Below are 15,505 nucleotides of genomic sequence, written 5' to 3'. Positions count from 1 at the left end.
GAATCATATAAACCAATTACTAAATCTCTTTGTTGAAAGTAAAAAAAATGTAACTTAACGAAACTATTTGACAGAACGCACCAGAACTGCTTTTTGAGGACATGAAGTAAGAACTAACAGTCAGGTGACAGTCTTCAAAGCACTCCATCCTCTCTGTCTCTTGCTCCCCCCATCTCGCGCTCGCAAACATAATCCGCCGCTGTGGATTCAGACAGAGATGGCGGTTGTGCTATTCTGATGGGGGCCACGGGTGTTTGGAGGCCGCCGGGTGGAGGCCATGTCATAATGAAGCCGTGCAGCTGCGGCGAAGATGCCTGGGAGGGATCACAGGAGATCAAAGACTCCTCCGTCAAAGAAGAACACCTTGCCCTTGACAGCCGGCTTGTGGGAGTCAGCTCGCCGCGGCTCGGCACAACAGCAGATAAATACCTAGATAAATACCAAACCCTCACACAGAAACCGTGCCCTTGAAAAGTATGTAGAAGTTGTGTTTGCGAGGCGGCGCATGTGACTAAGGAGGGGGCGGCGGCGGTGAGTGTGAATGAGTGCCTGACACTCGCCTTGCGGGAGGTTGGGGAGTCTCCAGGGATTAGAACACATACAGTCGAGCTACTACACCACGAGTGCACGTAAGAGTGGGTGATTTCTTAACTGAAGGAATAGGTCAAAACATGAGATGTGTTCTGTAACTGCACAGCGGACAAGCAGTTTTAGATTTGTGCCATGGGTGGTTAAAGGGGTCGGGGAGGAGAACTGAGGAAAAGTGGAGCGAATTCCCAATGCCCAACAGTCACCAACTTTCACAAATATCAGTTCCCTAAATGTGCCAGATTTTTCTTTAATCAAGATCGATGACCCAGAGAAAACTGTGAAAGAAGAAATCCATGCCCCTTGATCCATATCAATATTTAATGGGTGTCTGTGCTTCCTGTTTGGCTACAGACACGACCTGATGCCCTTAGAGATCGAAGAAAGTATCTGTGATATATTGTATGAGTTATGTCATTACAAAATAAAAAGTAAGCATTGTGTGGTTGGGGTATTTACAGCGTGGAGGGTATAACTTCCCCCCTGTTGCTTTTCATTTACAGCTTGTACTCACCTTTAAATCTCGGTGTTAGTGCGTCATATCGTTGTTCAACTAGAAGCAGTTAGAATTAGATTCCACATTATTATTATTATTATTATATCCAAAAATCTATTAGAATCTCAGGTGAGGCTCACGTCGTGTGAACAAACGAGACGAGGAGCAACAATTTCATTTTAATTTGAAATAAAAACTGAGCATCGCTTTCTCTGCTCAAACTCTCTCTCTGCTTCACAATTAGATGCTGGAGAATGTGTTTAGTGCCAGTGTGTGGGAGCGGGGGGTCAGATACACAAGCTCCAACACACACACACACACACACACACACACACACACACACCAACAGACACACAAACACACACACACAGAAGGTCACACTCGGAGAGCAGTGAGAGGAATTGTAGCAGAACGGTGAACAGCAGCCAAAATAACTCCACATCAGTGGTACAGCCTCTCATTGTGTGTTACAGGTAAATTAAAAAGAAGTCGATGTGAATTAATGTTTGTTGTCAGGCACGACAACAAGCACGGCTGGAGTTTGATGGATTGATTACAGCGCTTCTAGAAGTGATTAAACACACACTCACTGTAGAGGGAATAACATTACTCTCATATTTAAAGACACAACAAACACTCCTCTTTTCTCTAAAAGGCAAATTTTTTACTCGGCGTTAGAGAAGCAGACAGAAACCGACTGAGCCGTCTGTCCGTCTTCTGCGTTCATTTCGTCCATATTCGTGTCTTCTGAAAGCTGATGGATACGGACAAAAGAGACGAAACAGCAGTACCACTAGAAATCGTGAGGGGGCAGTGTAGACAATAGTTCAATCTGGACGACCATTTCAACACAAGGCTTTCGTAGAGAGACCTGCGTTTAAGATCTACATTATCACAACATACATTAGCTACATCTATTATTATCTACGTTATCCTCCACTGTCTACGTGTTGTCAGAAACTCTGCTCTGCCCCCTGGTGGATGTCTTTGCTTAACAACCATGCCAACGTAAAGGAGGCGTGGAAGTATGTGGCCAGCGACGGTTACATCGTTTGAAACGGACAAATCTCTTTCCCACATGAAGCATCGAACACGACTATCACACGACCTCAACCCATTTCCTGTTATTTGCTTTGCCAAATACATTTTGGAGGAAGTATGATCGCAGCAGGGTTATGTTCACGGGAAACCATGTCTCTTTTAATCCAGGAAGTGTGACCAACTCCTTCCGTGAGTCTGAAACCAGTAACTGTTGGTGTCTGGTGTTACACGGGTAATTGGGTTCGGTCCAGTTAAACATTTGGTTGAGGGTGGAAGAGGTTCATGGCTTTTTTTTAATTAAATACTAAAAAAGGTGGGCTGAAGATCACGGCCCTCAACTTAAACAAGTTAACAAGGGAGAGGAGTCAGTTTCCATCACGTTGCTCATACGTGTGTTTTGGGAGACGTGGTTGGGGAATATATACAAACTGAGGGAAAAGTACATCAATACAGTAAATCAACAAACAAATGCACATTTTGAAATATATATTATCATATAGTTACGACGGGTCAACAGCAATTTACTTCTGCACGGAGACGAACGTGAAGCTTTCGTACAAATAGTTTTTACTGTTATCAACCAGATGCTGATGTCTCCGCCTGTTTAATGTGCTTCGCCCGTTCACAGGCAGAGGCAGTGAACACACAGCTGCTGGGTTGGAGCTCAAATTGCCATATGCCTGAAACGTATTACTTTAATTTACTCATCCACTTTAGGACATGGTTCAACTTTCAACAGCTCATATTATGCCCCATGAGAAATAGCTTCTTTTTTTATTTATTTTTTTCGCACTACACCGGTATTATCAGTTAATGAACAAATTAAACAGGTACTGTGGTGAAATATTTCACATAACATCGCCCCAGGTTATTTTAAAACTGCACTGCGACATATCTTTTAGGGTAATTTCATAAATACAGATCATACTTTTTTCTTTAAATCCTCCCTGATTGACTGAATTTCCATTGGCCAACTCGACACCCTGCGTTTAGCCTCCAACAATGTTTGGCCTTGTAGCAGGAATACGCTTGATGAACAAAGAGGCTCAGTCCCTGCGCAGCCTTCACTCCAGAGACTCTTAACAGACCTTAGATCTCCTCTTTTTGCTCAAGAAGATAAAACAGTTAAACTTGCTTTTTCTCAATGGTTTCATGTACATAGGGCCCACTTTAGCCTCCTTATTCCTTTTATGAGGTTGAAAAGGTTAAATTGATCTCAACCCACTGGGGACACGTTAATTTCCACACAGGAACTCACTGGTTTACGACTTCTAACTCTGAGGCAGCGCTTCATACTGTGCATTTCTCTTTAGTTAAGGTAAAACAGTTTTTTTTTTTAATGTCTGAGCTTCTGTTGCTTAATATTAATAATATAGTTGGATAGAGATTTAATGTTGAAATTGACCAAGATCACAAGAATAAGTTTTAATGGGATGAGAGTAAATTTAAAGGCGAACACATTGATTATCAATTATTACAGGAAACAGTAAAAGAAAACAACTTGAACTACAACTATGAATGATCATGTCGTAATCTATAAGTGTAAGTACACAATTAGAAATATTGGCATCGTGAATTCTAAGAAGTGTTTTACTAGAAAAACATGGGCCAAATGTTTCCCCCTGTAAACGCATGAAGCCAGAAATGACGATATGAATAAAGCTCATTCTAATCAGTGCCAAACATAAATAAAACTAAATAGAATTTGACAACAGGTGGTTTTATGAGTCTGATTATTCAGGGAGAATAAAAGCCCCCCCGAGTCTCACCATTTATTGCTAAATGCTCCCAGACTCTGGATTTAGGCGGCGCCGCGGCAGTGATTTGGAAGCCTGGACTTCACGGCGAGCGGGGGGGAGGATGGTTGTAAGAGTGTAATTACCCCCGCCCCACCCCATCTCACTCACCCTGACACCCAATAATAAAACTTTGATGTGCTCCTCTCAAAAAGTAGCGGCAGCCACTAATCACAATTGATTGCAGCCACTTAGGCGAGGCGCTCTCATCATCTCCTGCTCCCTCCAAATGGGAGTCATCCTCGGCTGGGCTGCAGGAGAGAAAACCCATTTAAATGAAATGCAGAGAAAGAATGAAGACGAGTCGAGAGAAGGAAAAGGAGCAGGAAGAAAAAACAGAGATTAATTAAAAATCACCATAAGTGAAAAGATTATTAAAAGATGCGTTGATCCCAAAACTCTTTCATAAGGTTTATTTCCACGACTCTGAATTTTACCTTTGCAGTCAGTTTCATTTCAATGCAGAGATCATGGTGGTGTGATGATTCGTGTTTTCACTGAATGTTTGGGAACACATAAACGTCATTTCCTGATATTTGAATGTGATTTATTGCAACTGAGAAATTGAAAGAGGGAGAAAATGCTGAAGAGGTTCAACATCATCCATTGGTATCAGTGAGGATTCTATATAACGGCCATGGAGTCGCTTGTGAGAGGAATTCATTCTCGTGAAGATACGAGCGTATTACCCCAATGATGTTGTAATAGAAAAGTGCTTGAATTATAGTGATGATGGTGGTATGACGTGATACGGGCCATTGTTCAGGTATTACATGGTCCTGTGCAAACAGTAAACGATGGGCTTTTATTTCCTTCAGTTAATCCTAATACATTGACAGAGGTAGTGGCTGTGATCATCCCTCCTCCTCGTCCATGGTGCAATTCCTTTGTAGAGCCCCAGAATCTTTAGTCCTGCGTATATTTAAAAATCCAACTGCTGAGTTCTAATATTTCACTATTTACTCGTCTTCAACATTATGAACATTGAATGTGCTGGTTCAGTTTCCTTCTCTTTGGACACTGCAGCACATTCACTGTATAATAACCCACAGAGTTCCGTAATCTGCACGACCAGTGACTCTGTTCTTTAAATAGGATGAGAAGGAGTTGAACTTTCACTTTGTCAGCCACTTCACAGACTCTCCTCGGCTGTTTCTTCAGCCGCTGCCCCGTCTTATCACTGCCTTTAAATTAGCCTCGTCGCCATCGGCTGTAAAAACCGACGGATCAGATGCTTTACTGCCTTTCAGAGTTAGGACGGACTCCTCTTCTCCACAGACCCGACTATCTCTCACCTTTGTCAGGCATCTGCCGTCACCTTCTCACAGTATCAGATATGACAGAACAAGAGGAAAACAGAGCGAGAGGAGCATCGAGCTGAAGGTCAACCTCTTGTTTTTATATCCTAAGTACACAAAGAGGAAGGAGGGAATTGTGTTTCCCAGTGTGGTGTGATATAGAAGAATTATTTCCCTGAGACATATGGCAATAGTTTTCAGTACATTTAAAATCAAGAAACATAAAAAAATAAAGCATTTAAAAACTTTATAAACATTCAAAAAGATTCAAAACCATTGAAAACACAAAAAAAAACATAAAAAGACAAAAAAATATTGACATTGAAACAATTTTTTAAAAGTTAACGCTCAGACATTCAAAAAACATTGAAAAAAGATATAATAAAAATCTAAAATCATTAAAAGACATTAAAAACATTTTAGAACTTTAAAACCATTCAGGAACATGTAAAAACTTTGAAAAAGCATTCAAACAAAATAGAAACATTAAGAATTTTTGAAAACAATAAAAACATTGAAACTTTGGAAAAAACATTAAGAATTAAAACACACTAAAGACATTAAAAACCTTCCAAGCATTCATGAAGTTGTCCAATGAGCTCTGTATAGTAATCTGCAGTTTTACAGTATGCTGATGACACCGACCTTTGACATCTCCGTCACAAACCAGGACACATCCAGTAATCATCTATTTTATTAATTTAACTTTTGCTCGCTATAAAAACAAATAAAAACATTTCACAGGAGCTTGGGTCCTCGATGCTCTCACTTCTCTCCCCGTGTTCGATGGCGTTCAAATTGAAACGGTGCAGCTTGATAAATACGTCAGTGATAAATAATTCAACACAGAATTCTTGCTGGGGAGAAGTGTCTGTTCTGCCTGTTGTCGGTTTCCCTCCCTTAAATAACAGAAAAGAAACCGTTGTGATTAATTGAACGGTCACATCGCCGCCACTGCCCTCAAACCATTGGACGCGGTTCACCACAGAACCCTGAGAGTGTTTTCTGTGAGTGGAGCAGAAACGCAGACAGAAACTCCTTCAATGCGTTTGTATACTGCAGCGTTGGTATGTTCAGATTTGGGAAAATTTCATTTAATTAAATCGTTAGGATTAGAGGCTGACCTCTCATTTTAATGAGGCCTAACAAGGCTCGTGAATGAGCTGCACTAATTAGGGCCACATTGTTCATGTGCCACAGTCAGAGAACCACTGGGCTCAGACAAAGGAAACTAAGAGCTGCTGCACTAAGTTTTTTTTAATTTTCCGTTCTGGTTTGAGGGGGTTTGGCCTTAAAAGAGCGTAGAGGGAAGTTTTTGGATGCAGATTTCTTTCTGCCTCGTTCCTGGATGCGATGACAAAAGGCCTCGTCTCCAGTATCACTCCCAATGTCACTGATGTTCTTGTTTAATGATGCACAAAATTAATTGTGGTCGTTAGTATTCCTGCTCCTCGCTTCTCTCTCTTTCCCTTCAGTCACTCACTCCATGTCTACCTCTCAACATTTGGTGACCGCACACGGCTGCATCGGCGTCTTTCTGGTCATTACCGTGTCAAATCCGTGTGAAATAAATAATGTAACCCCACCGCGATTCCATTAGAGTGTTTGTTTTGCGGTTTTCCTGCGTCTCCATGTTTAAAGCTTTGAGTTTTTCTGATTTTTAAAGAAAAGGAAAAGTCGAGCTGTCGAGGAGGAGAGTGCAGAGTGCGAAGAGCCCGGAGTCGCTGTCAGTCAGAGCTGAATTTATCAGCATATCGAGGGGGGGGGGGGGGGCGGAGACGGGTCGGCTTTCATCTTAACCACATGTTGTCAGTCCACATTACAGCTGATAGAGTGTGCTGAGGTAGGTGGGCAAACAAGGTTAGGCAAGATGAAAGTGGCTACAGATGAGGAAGAGACAGGATTTATGGATTTTCCCTCGGCCGTCCTCCGTCGGCCAAGGTCGCGGCCTCCGTTAACACATGTCATGTTGTTAGCATGCGCTCCGCGTCTTAAACAAACCAGCGGGAATCGGATCGTGCTTTAATTTACTGTTTTTATTGCTACATACTTGTGTTCGACCTGTGATTGATCGTCGAATAATCACATTGTTTTCTTTTTCACCTTCTATGGAAAGTTCTTTGAATCGTGCTTGAAGTTCAGATGCACTGAGGAAATTATGAAAATTGTATTTGTTTAAAGTTACAATAGAGATAATTCATTGCTTCTTGTGTGATTCCTGTTTATGTTTTATTTCTAAATGGTTTTTGACCCATAATTAACAGCTAACAGCTCCACTATTGTATAATATTGAATAATCATGAATAGAAAGAAAAAGACAAATACACACTGATTGTAGTGGAACCAACAATTTTGGCAGATTGAATAAATCAACGGAGGAATATAAATATTGTTTTGATTGTCTTATTATCCGAAGTCAAGTTTGAGGGGGAAAAAATGTCAAATATTTCCCGGTTCAATTTTGTGGGATTGTGGGAATTTGCTGCGTTTGTCTCTGCTGATAGGAAACTGAATGTTTTTTGGTTTTCTACGTGTTGCTCGGACAAAACAAGCAATTTGTTGAAATCTCTCCGGGCTCTAGGAAATTGTCATTTATTTTTGTTCCACAATTTTCTGACGACAGGTTTCATCTGATGCTCGAGTACAAAAACACTTTAAGAGTTGGTTTGAAACATTTGATTTTCCAGCCAGAACTAAAATAATTTTTTACTCCTTATGTACCATATGGATCCCGGCTGATATGTGTACTTTCTGAGTGTGTAAATGTACCTTTTTTGTGTTTTTTTCCTCCCTCAGCACTGAAAGACGCTCGCTTTCAGCTGGTGAACTTCTCCGACAATGAGCTGCGGGTGTCACTGTCTAATGTCTCGCTGTCGGACGAGGGTCGATATGTTTGCCAGCTCTACACGGACCCCCCGCAGGAAGCCTACGCTGACATCACTGTGCTAAGTAGCTACAACACACACACACACACACACAACACAGTCAGTGTTGCTGTAGCAGGGAGGTGAAGCTTGCTAATCAGCCTTCAGACTGTGGAAAACAACACACACTCACATGTTGAGCACCGTGGTCGACAGCTCACTGTGGAAACTGCCAGAAACACCGACAGCAACAACAGGGACGCCGGGAAATTCAGGAACATTGTTTATTTCACGTGTTCGGTGAATCTTAACTGTTTTAACTAATATCAACAATGTGTGGGGGAGGCCTCACGGGTCATATGTTCACATGTGAACTCTTAAAATACATGTGTGCAACAAAACATGTCACTCACACACGTCATAAACTGTGTGAAGATTTCCAAATGTGTTTTCTGCTTCACTGACACATTCAGTTTTCTACTGTAAATAAGTCTCAGTTTCCAGTTTCTTCTATTGTGCAGTTACTATGTGAAAACGTGTATTTGTGTGTGTGTGTGAAATGAGTAATGTGTAATTAAATATAAATGTCTATCCTGCTGCAACAATACTTACATGCTATATATGCTGAATGAAGCATTTTTTAAATCATTAATTTATTTTGTATACATTATTTATTCAAGTAAAACTCAACAATATCAAACTATATCAAATAATATATGATATGAATCTCTTACACATCATGTTCCCTTTTTTCATTTATTTGGACTAAACAATATGTTTTTTTACTTCCTATATCTGATATTAGTTCAATATAGGTATGCATGTTTTATACTCATCACAGTGCCTTGGATTATTATGATGATTATCCAATAAACCAATATTAGCACAACAAGCTTATTCCATAAAAAGAAAAGTTTTTTTTTATTGTCATCTGACCTGTTCTTCATCTTCAGTGTCAGCTCTGTTTATTCAGCACATGGAGCTGAAGGTTGAGCCTCACCACAATCTGTGTTTGGTTTGTGTCTCCTGCTGCAGTTCCTCCAGGTAACCCCATCATCGAGGCCCGGGATGAGGTCCTGAGTGAGGGCAACGAGACGGAGATGACCTGCACTGCCATGAGCAGTAAGCCCGCCGCCACCATCAGATGGATGAAGGGAGATAAGGAGCTTCCAGGTAGGTGGGCTCCACACGTAACGAGACTCACAATCCTCAGTCGGGACATTTTCTCTCTCTCGACACAAGACTGAAAATCACAGGTAGTGTACTTTTCACAATCGGTGTTCTGTACAAAGAAACACCTCAGATTGACACAAAAAAAACACAGTGTTACATGAACTGGAGTAAAAAGGGGCTTGATGTGTCGCCTCGGAAAATAGCAGAAGCCGAATCTTCCAGCCTCCACTTTTCCTCTCGCTTTGACAAAACATGGAGCCGCGCATAAATTCCACATGAAAGCTGACTTGCAAACAAAAGCAGGAAAAACAATGCACCGCACGCCGTCAGATATTCTGATTGTTGATCCTGCTCGCACATACAATTAAAAGCAAATTCCCCTTTTATGAGCCACGGTAAACCCGTAATGTTATTCACCTGTTAACTCCCCCATGGTGGAGAACGATAAGGACATCAATCAGCCGCATATTCAAAGTGTGGACGTCAGAAGAACAAGCCTGAAGAAAGTCTGAGAGCAGCTTGAGACAAAACTGTGACGTGATCGTTAACAGACGTTTTTTACACTAACAAGATTAGAAAAGAAGATTTTTTTTTTAGATATTTGAAATTAGGAATAAAAGGGATTGATCATTGACCTCCCTGCCTGCAAACCGGGGTCAAAATAAAATCTGTGTTCTTTTAATTCTATAGATAATATTCCGTTAGTCGTGTTAGTCATGCAGCTGCTGCTTTGCACATTCTCCCTCTAAAGTGTTGCCAAATTCCACCTTTTGCATTCATGCATGTGTCTTTAAGGTTCATATAAATTAACCATTTTTGGGGACTGCCTTCCCACTTCTCTGTGCTGGCTCTTCTGCATTTAGCGCTTGTATCAATGCCAGTGCTTTTTTAAAATTGAGCTGTGGCTTTGAATAGTTTCCATTAAAGCGATGTGGATGTGCAGTGGCACTGTGACAACTTTCATGCCTTCATCAAAGGTAGCTGGGCTTCAGAAGTGTGAGCTGAGCTCAGGGGTGAACAGGCCTCCTGCCAGGCAGCTCCACCTCGGAGCCCAGATAGCGAGCTTTGTAAAGACTGTGAAACAAAGGTCCTAATCAGAAGCTGTGTTGACGGCCCTGAGCAGCTTCACCTCTCCGCTGCACCACAGCAAACCCGTACTGGTCAGCTCAAATCCAAGAATGTTCCAGTGTGCCGAGGTCAGGAACTCGTAACAATGAAATGACGGATGACATTTGGTTAAATGGACTTCAGACCAGTGTTTACTGGAAAGTGCTGGCAGAAGATAAAAGGCTGAAAGGATCAAAGAGCCCGATTCACTCATGCTGCTAAAAACAGGCAATTAAGGAGCGAACCTATTTTAATTGTGCAAATGCTCGACTGTAAAGCTGCAGGAACTGACTTGAATGAACATATTATCTGTTGACTGTTAGTTTACTGCAACGTGTATTATTGTTTCCTGTTGTCTTTCGACATCCCACCATTACTTACTTTGAAATTTGCTCAAAAATGTATATATGGCCACTGAATTCAGGTTTCCCCTCCAGAAATCATACATCGACTAGATTCTTCTAATACAAAACTTAATCGTGTTCAAGAAATGTGTTTATGCAGTAACACAACTACTTAACTTTATGTAAACTCCCTTGTTCTGTAAGTATTTTTATTATTCAGCTGTCAGTCACCGTATAATACTGATCCACTATTTGTGATAGTTTCTCAAGTTTTCTGTGACTTTATTCAATTTCCATAACAATATCTTTACCGAACTTTCAAAACCTCTTTGGCTGAACTTTCTAATGACGCTCTGATTGCTTGTTTTTAACGAGAGGCAGGAAAATGATTTCTATAAAGCTAAACGCTCCTCAACCCCCCCGCCCATGCTCTTGCCCCACACTTGTTAACAATGAGCTGCCAGTTACAGAAGAGGCTCGGCACTCGTGGCAGTCGCACAATTGCTGGATGCATTTTTTGCCATAACACAATACTCGTGGGTACTTCACCGACTCTCACCTGTCACAACACTACGTTCGGAGCAGTTGATTTTATCCATTTTTGCCACCGGTGAAAAGATGAGAGACTTTTACGATTATACATTCCCGTGTTCTTTATTGTTGTTGTTTCATCCACACTCGGTTTGTGGAACCAGTCAAACTACTTAGTTGTCATGTTAATGTCCATCTCTGCAGTAAACTGTAGGAAACGACTCCACAGGTCCTTTAGTTGAACGTGCGGCAGATTGTGAGAATGAATCCTGCCGGTGCTGAAAATGCTGAGGACAATAGGGTGCAAGGAAATGAAAGATGGGAAGACAAAGAATGGCTCAGGGTGCCAGAACACACCGGGGCAGAATTCCTCAAATTGCCTTTGGCTGTGGCTCCTTGCCTGGTAAACTTATTTCAAATTAAAGCTCCTCAGAATTAAACGTAATTACCCAAAGGGATAATCAGGATCTTTTCATCATTCATCAATGTAAAGTAATTTAAATCCGACCATCTATCATCTCTCAGACAAATTATCTTTCTTTTATCTCCTTTTATTTGCTCTTCTCCATTTTTTTGACACTTTATTACATAACATATTCTCCGACACTGATATCTCCAGCTCTAAAGCTCAGGCTGCAGTGAAAGTCATGAAAAATGGAGAATCCAGTAGTGAGGGTCATTCCTTTCTGATCCGTTACGATGAAAGAAAAAAGGAAAAAGCCAGGAGATAGGGCCCTTCGTTGACTGACAGGAACCAGAGCAGCCATTAGCCTCGAGTCTTATGAGACAACCACTGGGTGATTTCAATTACCCTGCTCCTCCCCACACAGAAAGACTCGACAAATGGATAAAGGAATATTTTGGGGAAAGTGATGGAAGTGGAGAGACGTATATATTTGATCAAACTCGACGTTACTGCCTTACCAGGTTAGCCGTCATGTAGCGTCAAACTATTTGACCCTAATTGTTCGATGCCCATAGCAAACACCAGATGAGCCATAGGCTCCAAGTAGAAAAGGTATAGTGGAGTAACCAGGATCAACCAACCCAGGGTGGGAGTGTGATTACATTTCTTTATGGAGCGTTGGTTCGTTGACTCCTGTTGATCCTGATGTGCCAACGTGAGTCAAACCCAGTGTGACGCCGCATCTCAACAGACATTTTGATTTGAACAGACCCCTTCATGTTCCCATTTCAGGCCCTCGCGTGCATCTGAAGCCTCTTGTGGTATTTATTCATGACAACCTGTTCCTGTACGCCAGGCACATCACACAGGGGTTTTTCCGCTTTCCCAGCATTCAAAGAGGCAGCTGTCACCACGGTGACGGTATGTGGCTGAGCGGCAGTAAGCGAGTGGGTAGAAAGCTCCCTCCAATGAGAATCCAGTTTTGAACCTTGTCAACTTCCAGGGTGACGTTCGCCATATTCATTTTGTCATAGCCTTTTTTTCATCATAGCATTATTAGTGTGATCAGAAGAGAAGCAACGTATGGCTGATTGTTGTTGTTGTTGTTGTTTTGCTAATTAAGCTAAAGTAGCTTCGTCAAAGCTGACGATCAAAACCACACGTTATTAACTCGTATCCTTATTCATTATCTCTGTTCATTACCACAGTATCAGTAGATAGATTTTCTAGCATAGGGGTTACATGTTGATGCATTGACCTGCAGACCTGGATTAATCCCACATTCCCATCAGTCACTCTGTATCGTAGAGTAACGAGCCAAACTGAGGTTTGAGTGTTTGAACAGAGTCAGAGCTGCAGTGGTGGGTGGAGATCGGGGGGGTGGGGGGTAATTTGCATATGCATATATCTCTACAAATACTAAATGAGTTAAAGGTTCAGAGTTGCATCCAAACCATCTTTAAGGCCATTAAAGGATTCTTTCATTGAAAAAACTTCTAAAAAGGTAATTTGGATGAACAGAGAGGAGTTTGATCAATGCCAGGAGAGGAATAATGGATCCAGCGATGTTCACATTAAGACAAATTTTCTCCCGTCCCAGCATTTCTCTTTGTAGACTCCTCCACTTTGCTGCTTCCAGTATTTGTTTTATCGATGTGACACAAACACACTCGTGCAACAGACTGTTCGGAAGTAGGACAAAGGGATAAAAATAATCAATCTCTCTTTGCGACTGGGCCGTGCAGAGCTGTCTGCAGCTATCCTTCTTGTTTTGGACGACTGAGACGAGGTATCCTCTTCATTGCATCTGAGAACATGTTGTCTGATATCACACCGCAGCCACTAATCAGAGGGGGGGGTTACTTTGTGGACCTCAGATGGGGCAGAGCTGCGTAAAAAGGTGACTGCACAATACATCTGGCTTCATAACGCCTGATGAGTGATTCACTGTTCCACAGTTGTCTCTGTTATTTAGACGTATTCAGCTGATTCACCTTCTTTCACCGTCCTCAAGGACGACTCCTCTCCCACTCCACATATTTTGTAGGGTCAGTGGAAGAAAGACATTGTCCTTGCACTCAGAAAATAAGTCGTCTTTGTCTGGGCATAATATTCCTTAAGCCTTTTCCAAAGGTTTTAATCATTATTATTTTGCAAAGTTAAACTTCGAGGGCGGACCCTTCAACTCACAAGTGTTTAGCAAAGTGCTCCCCGGGGAACCAAGGATGCACAAAATGAAGTGTCCGCTCGAGTTAGGAACAAATTGCTAAATATTAACTAAGGCTACGATATTTTCAAAAACATTTTTTTCTGTGCAAATCCAGTGTGAACGGCTGCAGCTTAGTTTTAATTATATGACTGGAAAACAAACACTGAAAATAGATGTAACCTTAAAGCAGGAAGCCAACGAAGCAGTTACATTACCGGAGACACATTAATGACTAGGACACAGTTGGAGGTGTTTTTAGTTGAAACCAAATGGAACCTGTTTACCTCTTATCACTCAGGGTCTAACTGAAGACAGTACAGAGATAATACCAGGAACTGCAGGTATATGGGAATAATGCTGGTGTAATGACGACCATTGTTACCTTCCAGCAACAAGAGGTCAGGGGTCACATCCAGCGGCTGGAGGTGTTTTCCCCCGGGTGCTGCAGTGTTCTCACAGTCTGCAGACATACATGTTGGGTCAATAGGAGACTTTGGAATTATCCGTATGTGTCAGTGGTTGTGTGTTTGTAAGTGTCCACCTTGTTACAGCCTGACAAGCGGATCGGGTTGTACCGCACCTGTTGCCCAGTGTAAGCAGCGATGGTTTCCAAACCCCTGTGACCCTGCACAGGATAAGTGACTGTGGATGATGGATGGACTGGAAACTAGAGAACCCAACATCAGGTTGTTGTTTATGTCTCATGGGACGAGAACCTCAAAGACATGAGTGAAGAAGAACCCAGACTAATTGTATTTCCATGTGGATATCACCAAACTGTACATGGTACATTCCCATGAATGACTTGAAGTGGCTCCTTTCACTGTGAAGGAGCAGTTACACCCAAACCTGAGGGATCGGTGATGATTGCATTTCAAAACAAACACAAATATTCCATATACAAATGTATTCATTTCAATGGGGTTGCTTGCAGAGGTGAAGTAAACACTTGAAGATGTTTCCTTTGAGTCCGAAATCCTGCAGAGAAAATGTGTAAAGAACTCTGGTTTGGGCTGTTTGCTGTTATTTGTTGGATCACTGCACAACAGAGGTGTTGACTGCAGGTCAACAATCATTACTTCAGCGATGTTGCTCCTTTACTTCTCACTACACCACAGTTTATACACAGTCTGCGTTAGGCTCATTCATACTTTAACTTGAACCCGACATGCACCCGTGTTTAAGTCTCCTTGTCTCTGTTTTCTAAAGGAAAGCCCAAAGTGGAGCTGACCTACGACAAGATGTACACAGTCACCAGCCGCCTCACGTTCACTGTGAATAAGGAGGACGACGGTGTTCCTGTGATCTGCATCGTGGACCATCCGGCAGTGAAGGACTTCCAGGCACAGAAATACCTCGAGGTGCAGTGTAAGTATCTCTGCCTGTCATGATGTTTTTCACTCATCGGCTTTTACTTTGGACAACGGTAGGTAAGACTGTTCCATCCCCATTAATTAAATGTGCTGCCTTTGTCCCAAACTTCAGTTTACGTCAGTGTCATTGAAGGGAAATAATCTATAATGAGTACAATGAGAAAACTGTATTGCCAGTAAGTCAATTCTCCACATTTTCTCACATTGTCATGAGAGAAAATCTTCTTAGTACGTGAGAAATAAAAAGTGGAAATGAATAAAAAGATCTCACAGATGAAC

The 15,505-nt window shown here is 41.8% G+C and overlaps 1 protein-coding gene across 5 annotated transcripts in view; it reads left to right on the top strand.

Moving 5' to 3' along the window:
• Positions 1–15,505, top strand: part of cadm1a (cell adhesion molecule 1a) — a 326,519-nt gene that overhangs the window by 253,353 nt on the left and 57,661 nt on the right. For all 5 annotated transcript variants that reach the window (XM_034606250.1, XM_034606253.1, XM_034606252.1 and 2 more), the window contains 3 exons: positions 8,016–8,168; positions 9,119–9,256; positions 15,063–15,221. In XM_034606250.1, coding sequence (XP_034462141.1) covers positions 8,016–8,168; positions 9,119–9,256; positions 15,063–15,221 — 450 coding nt within the window. The remainder of the gene's footprint in view (positions 1–8,015; positions 8,169–9,118; positions 9,257–15,062; positions 15,222–15,505) is intronic.

This window comes from Hippoglossus hippoglossus, chromosome 14 (genome assembly GCF_009819705.1).
Source record: "Hippoglossus hippoglossus isolate fHipHip1 chromosome 14, fHipHip1.pri, whole genome shotgun sequence".
In the NCBI taxonomy this organism is placed as follows: Eukaryota; Metazoa; Chordata; class Actinopteri; order Pleuronectiformes; family Pleuronectidae; genus Hippoglossus; species Hippoglossus hippoglossus.
Note: the sequence above shows the minus strand (reverse complement) of the source record. Positions and strands in the feature narration are given on the sequence as shown.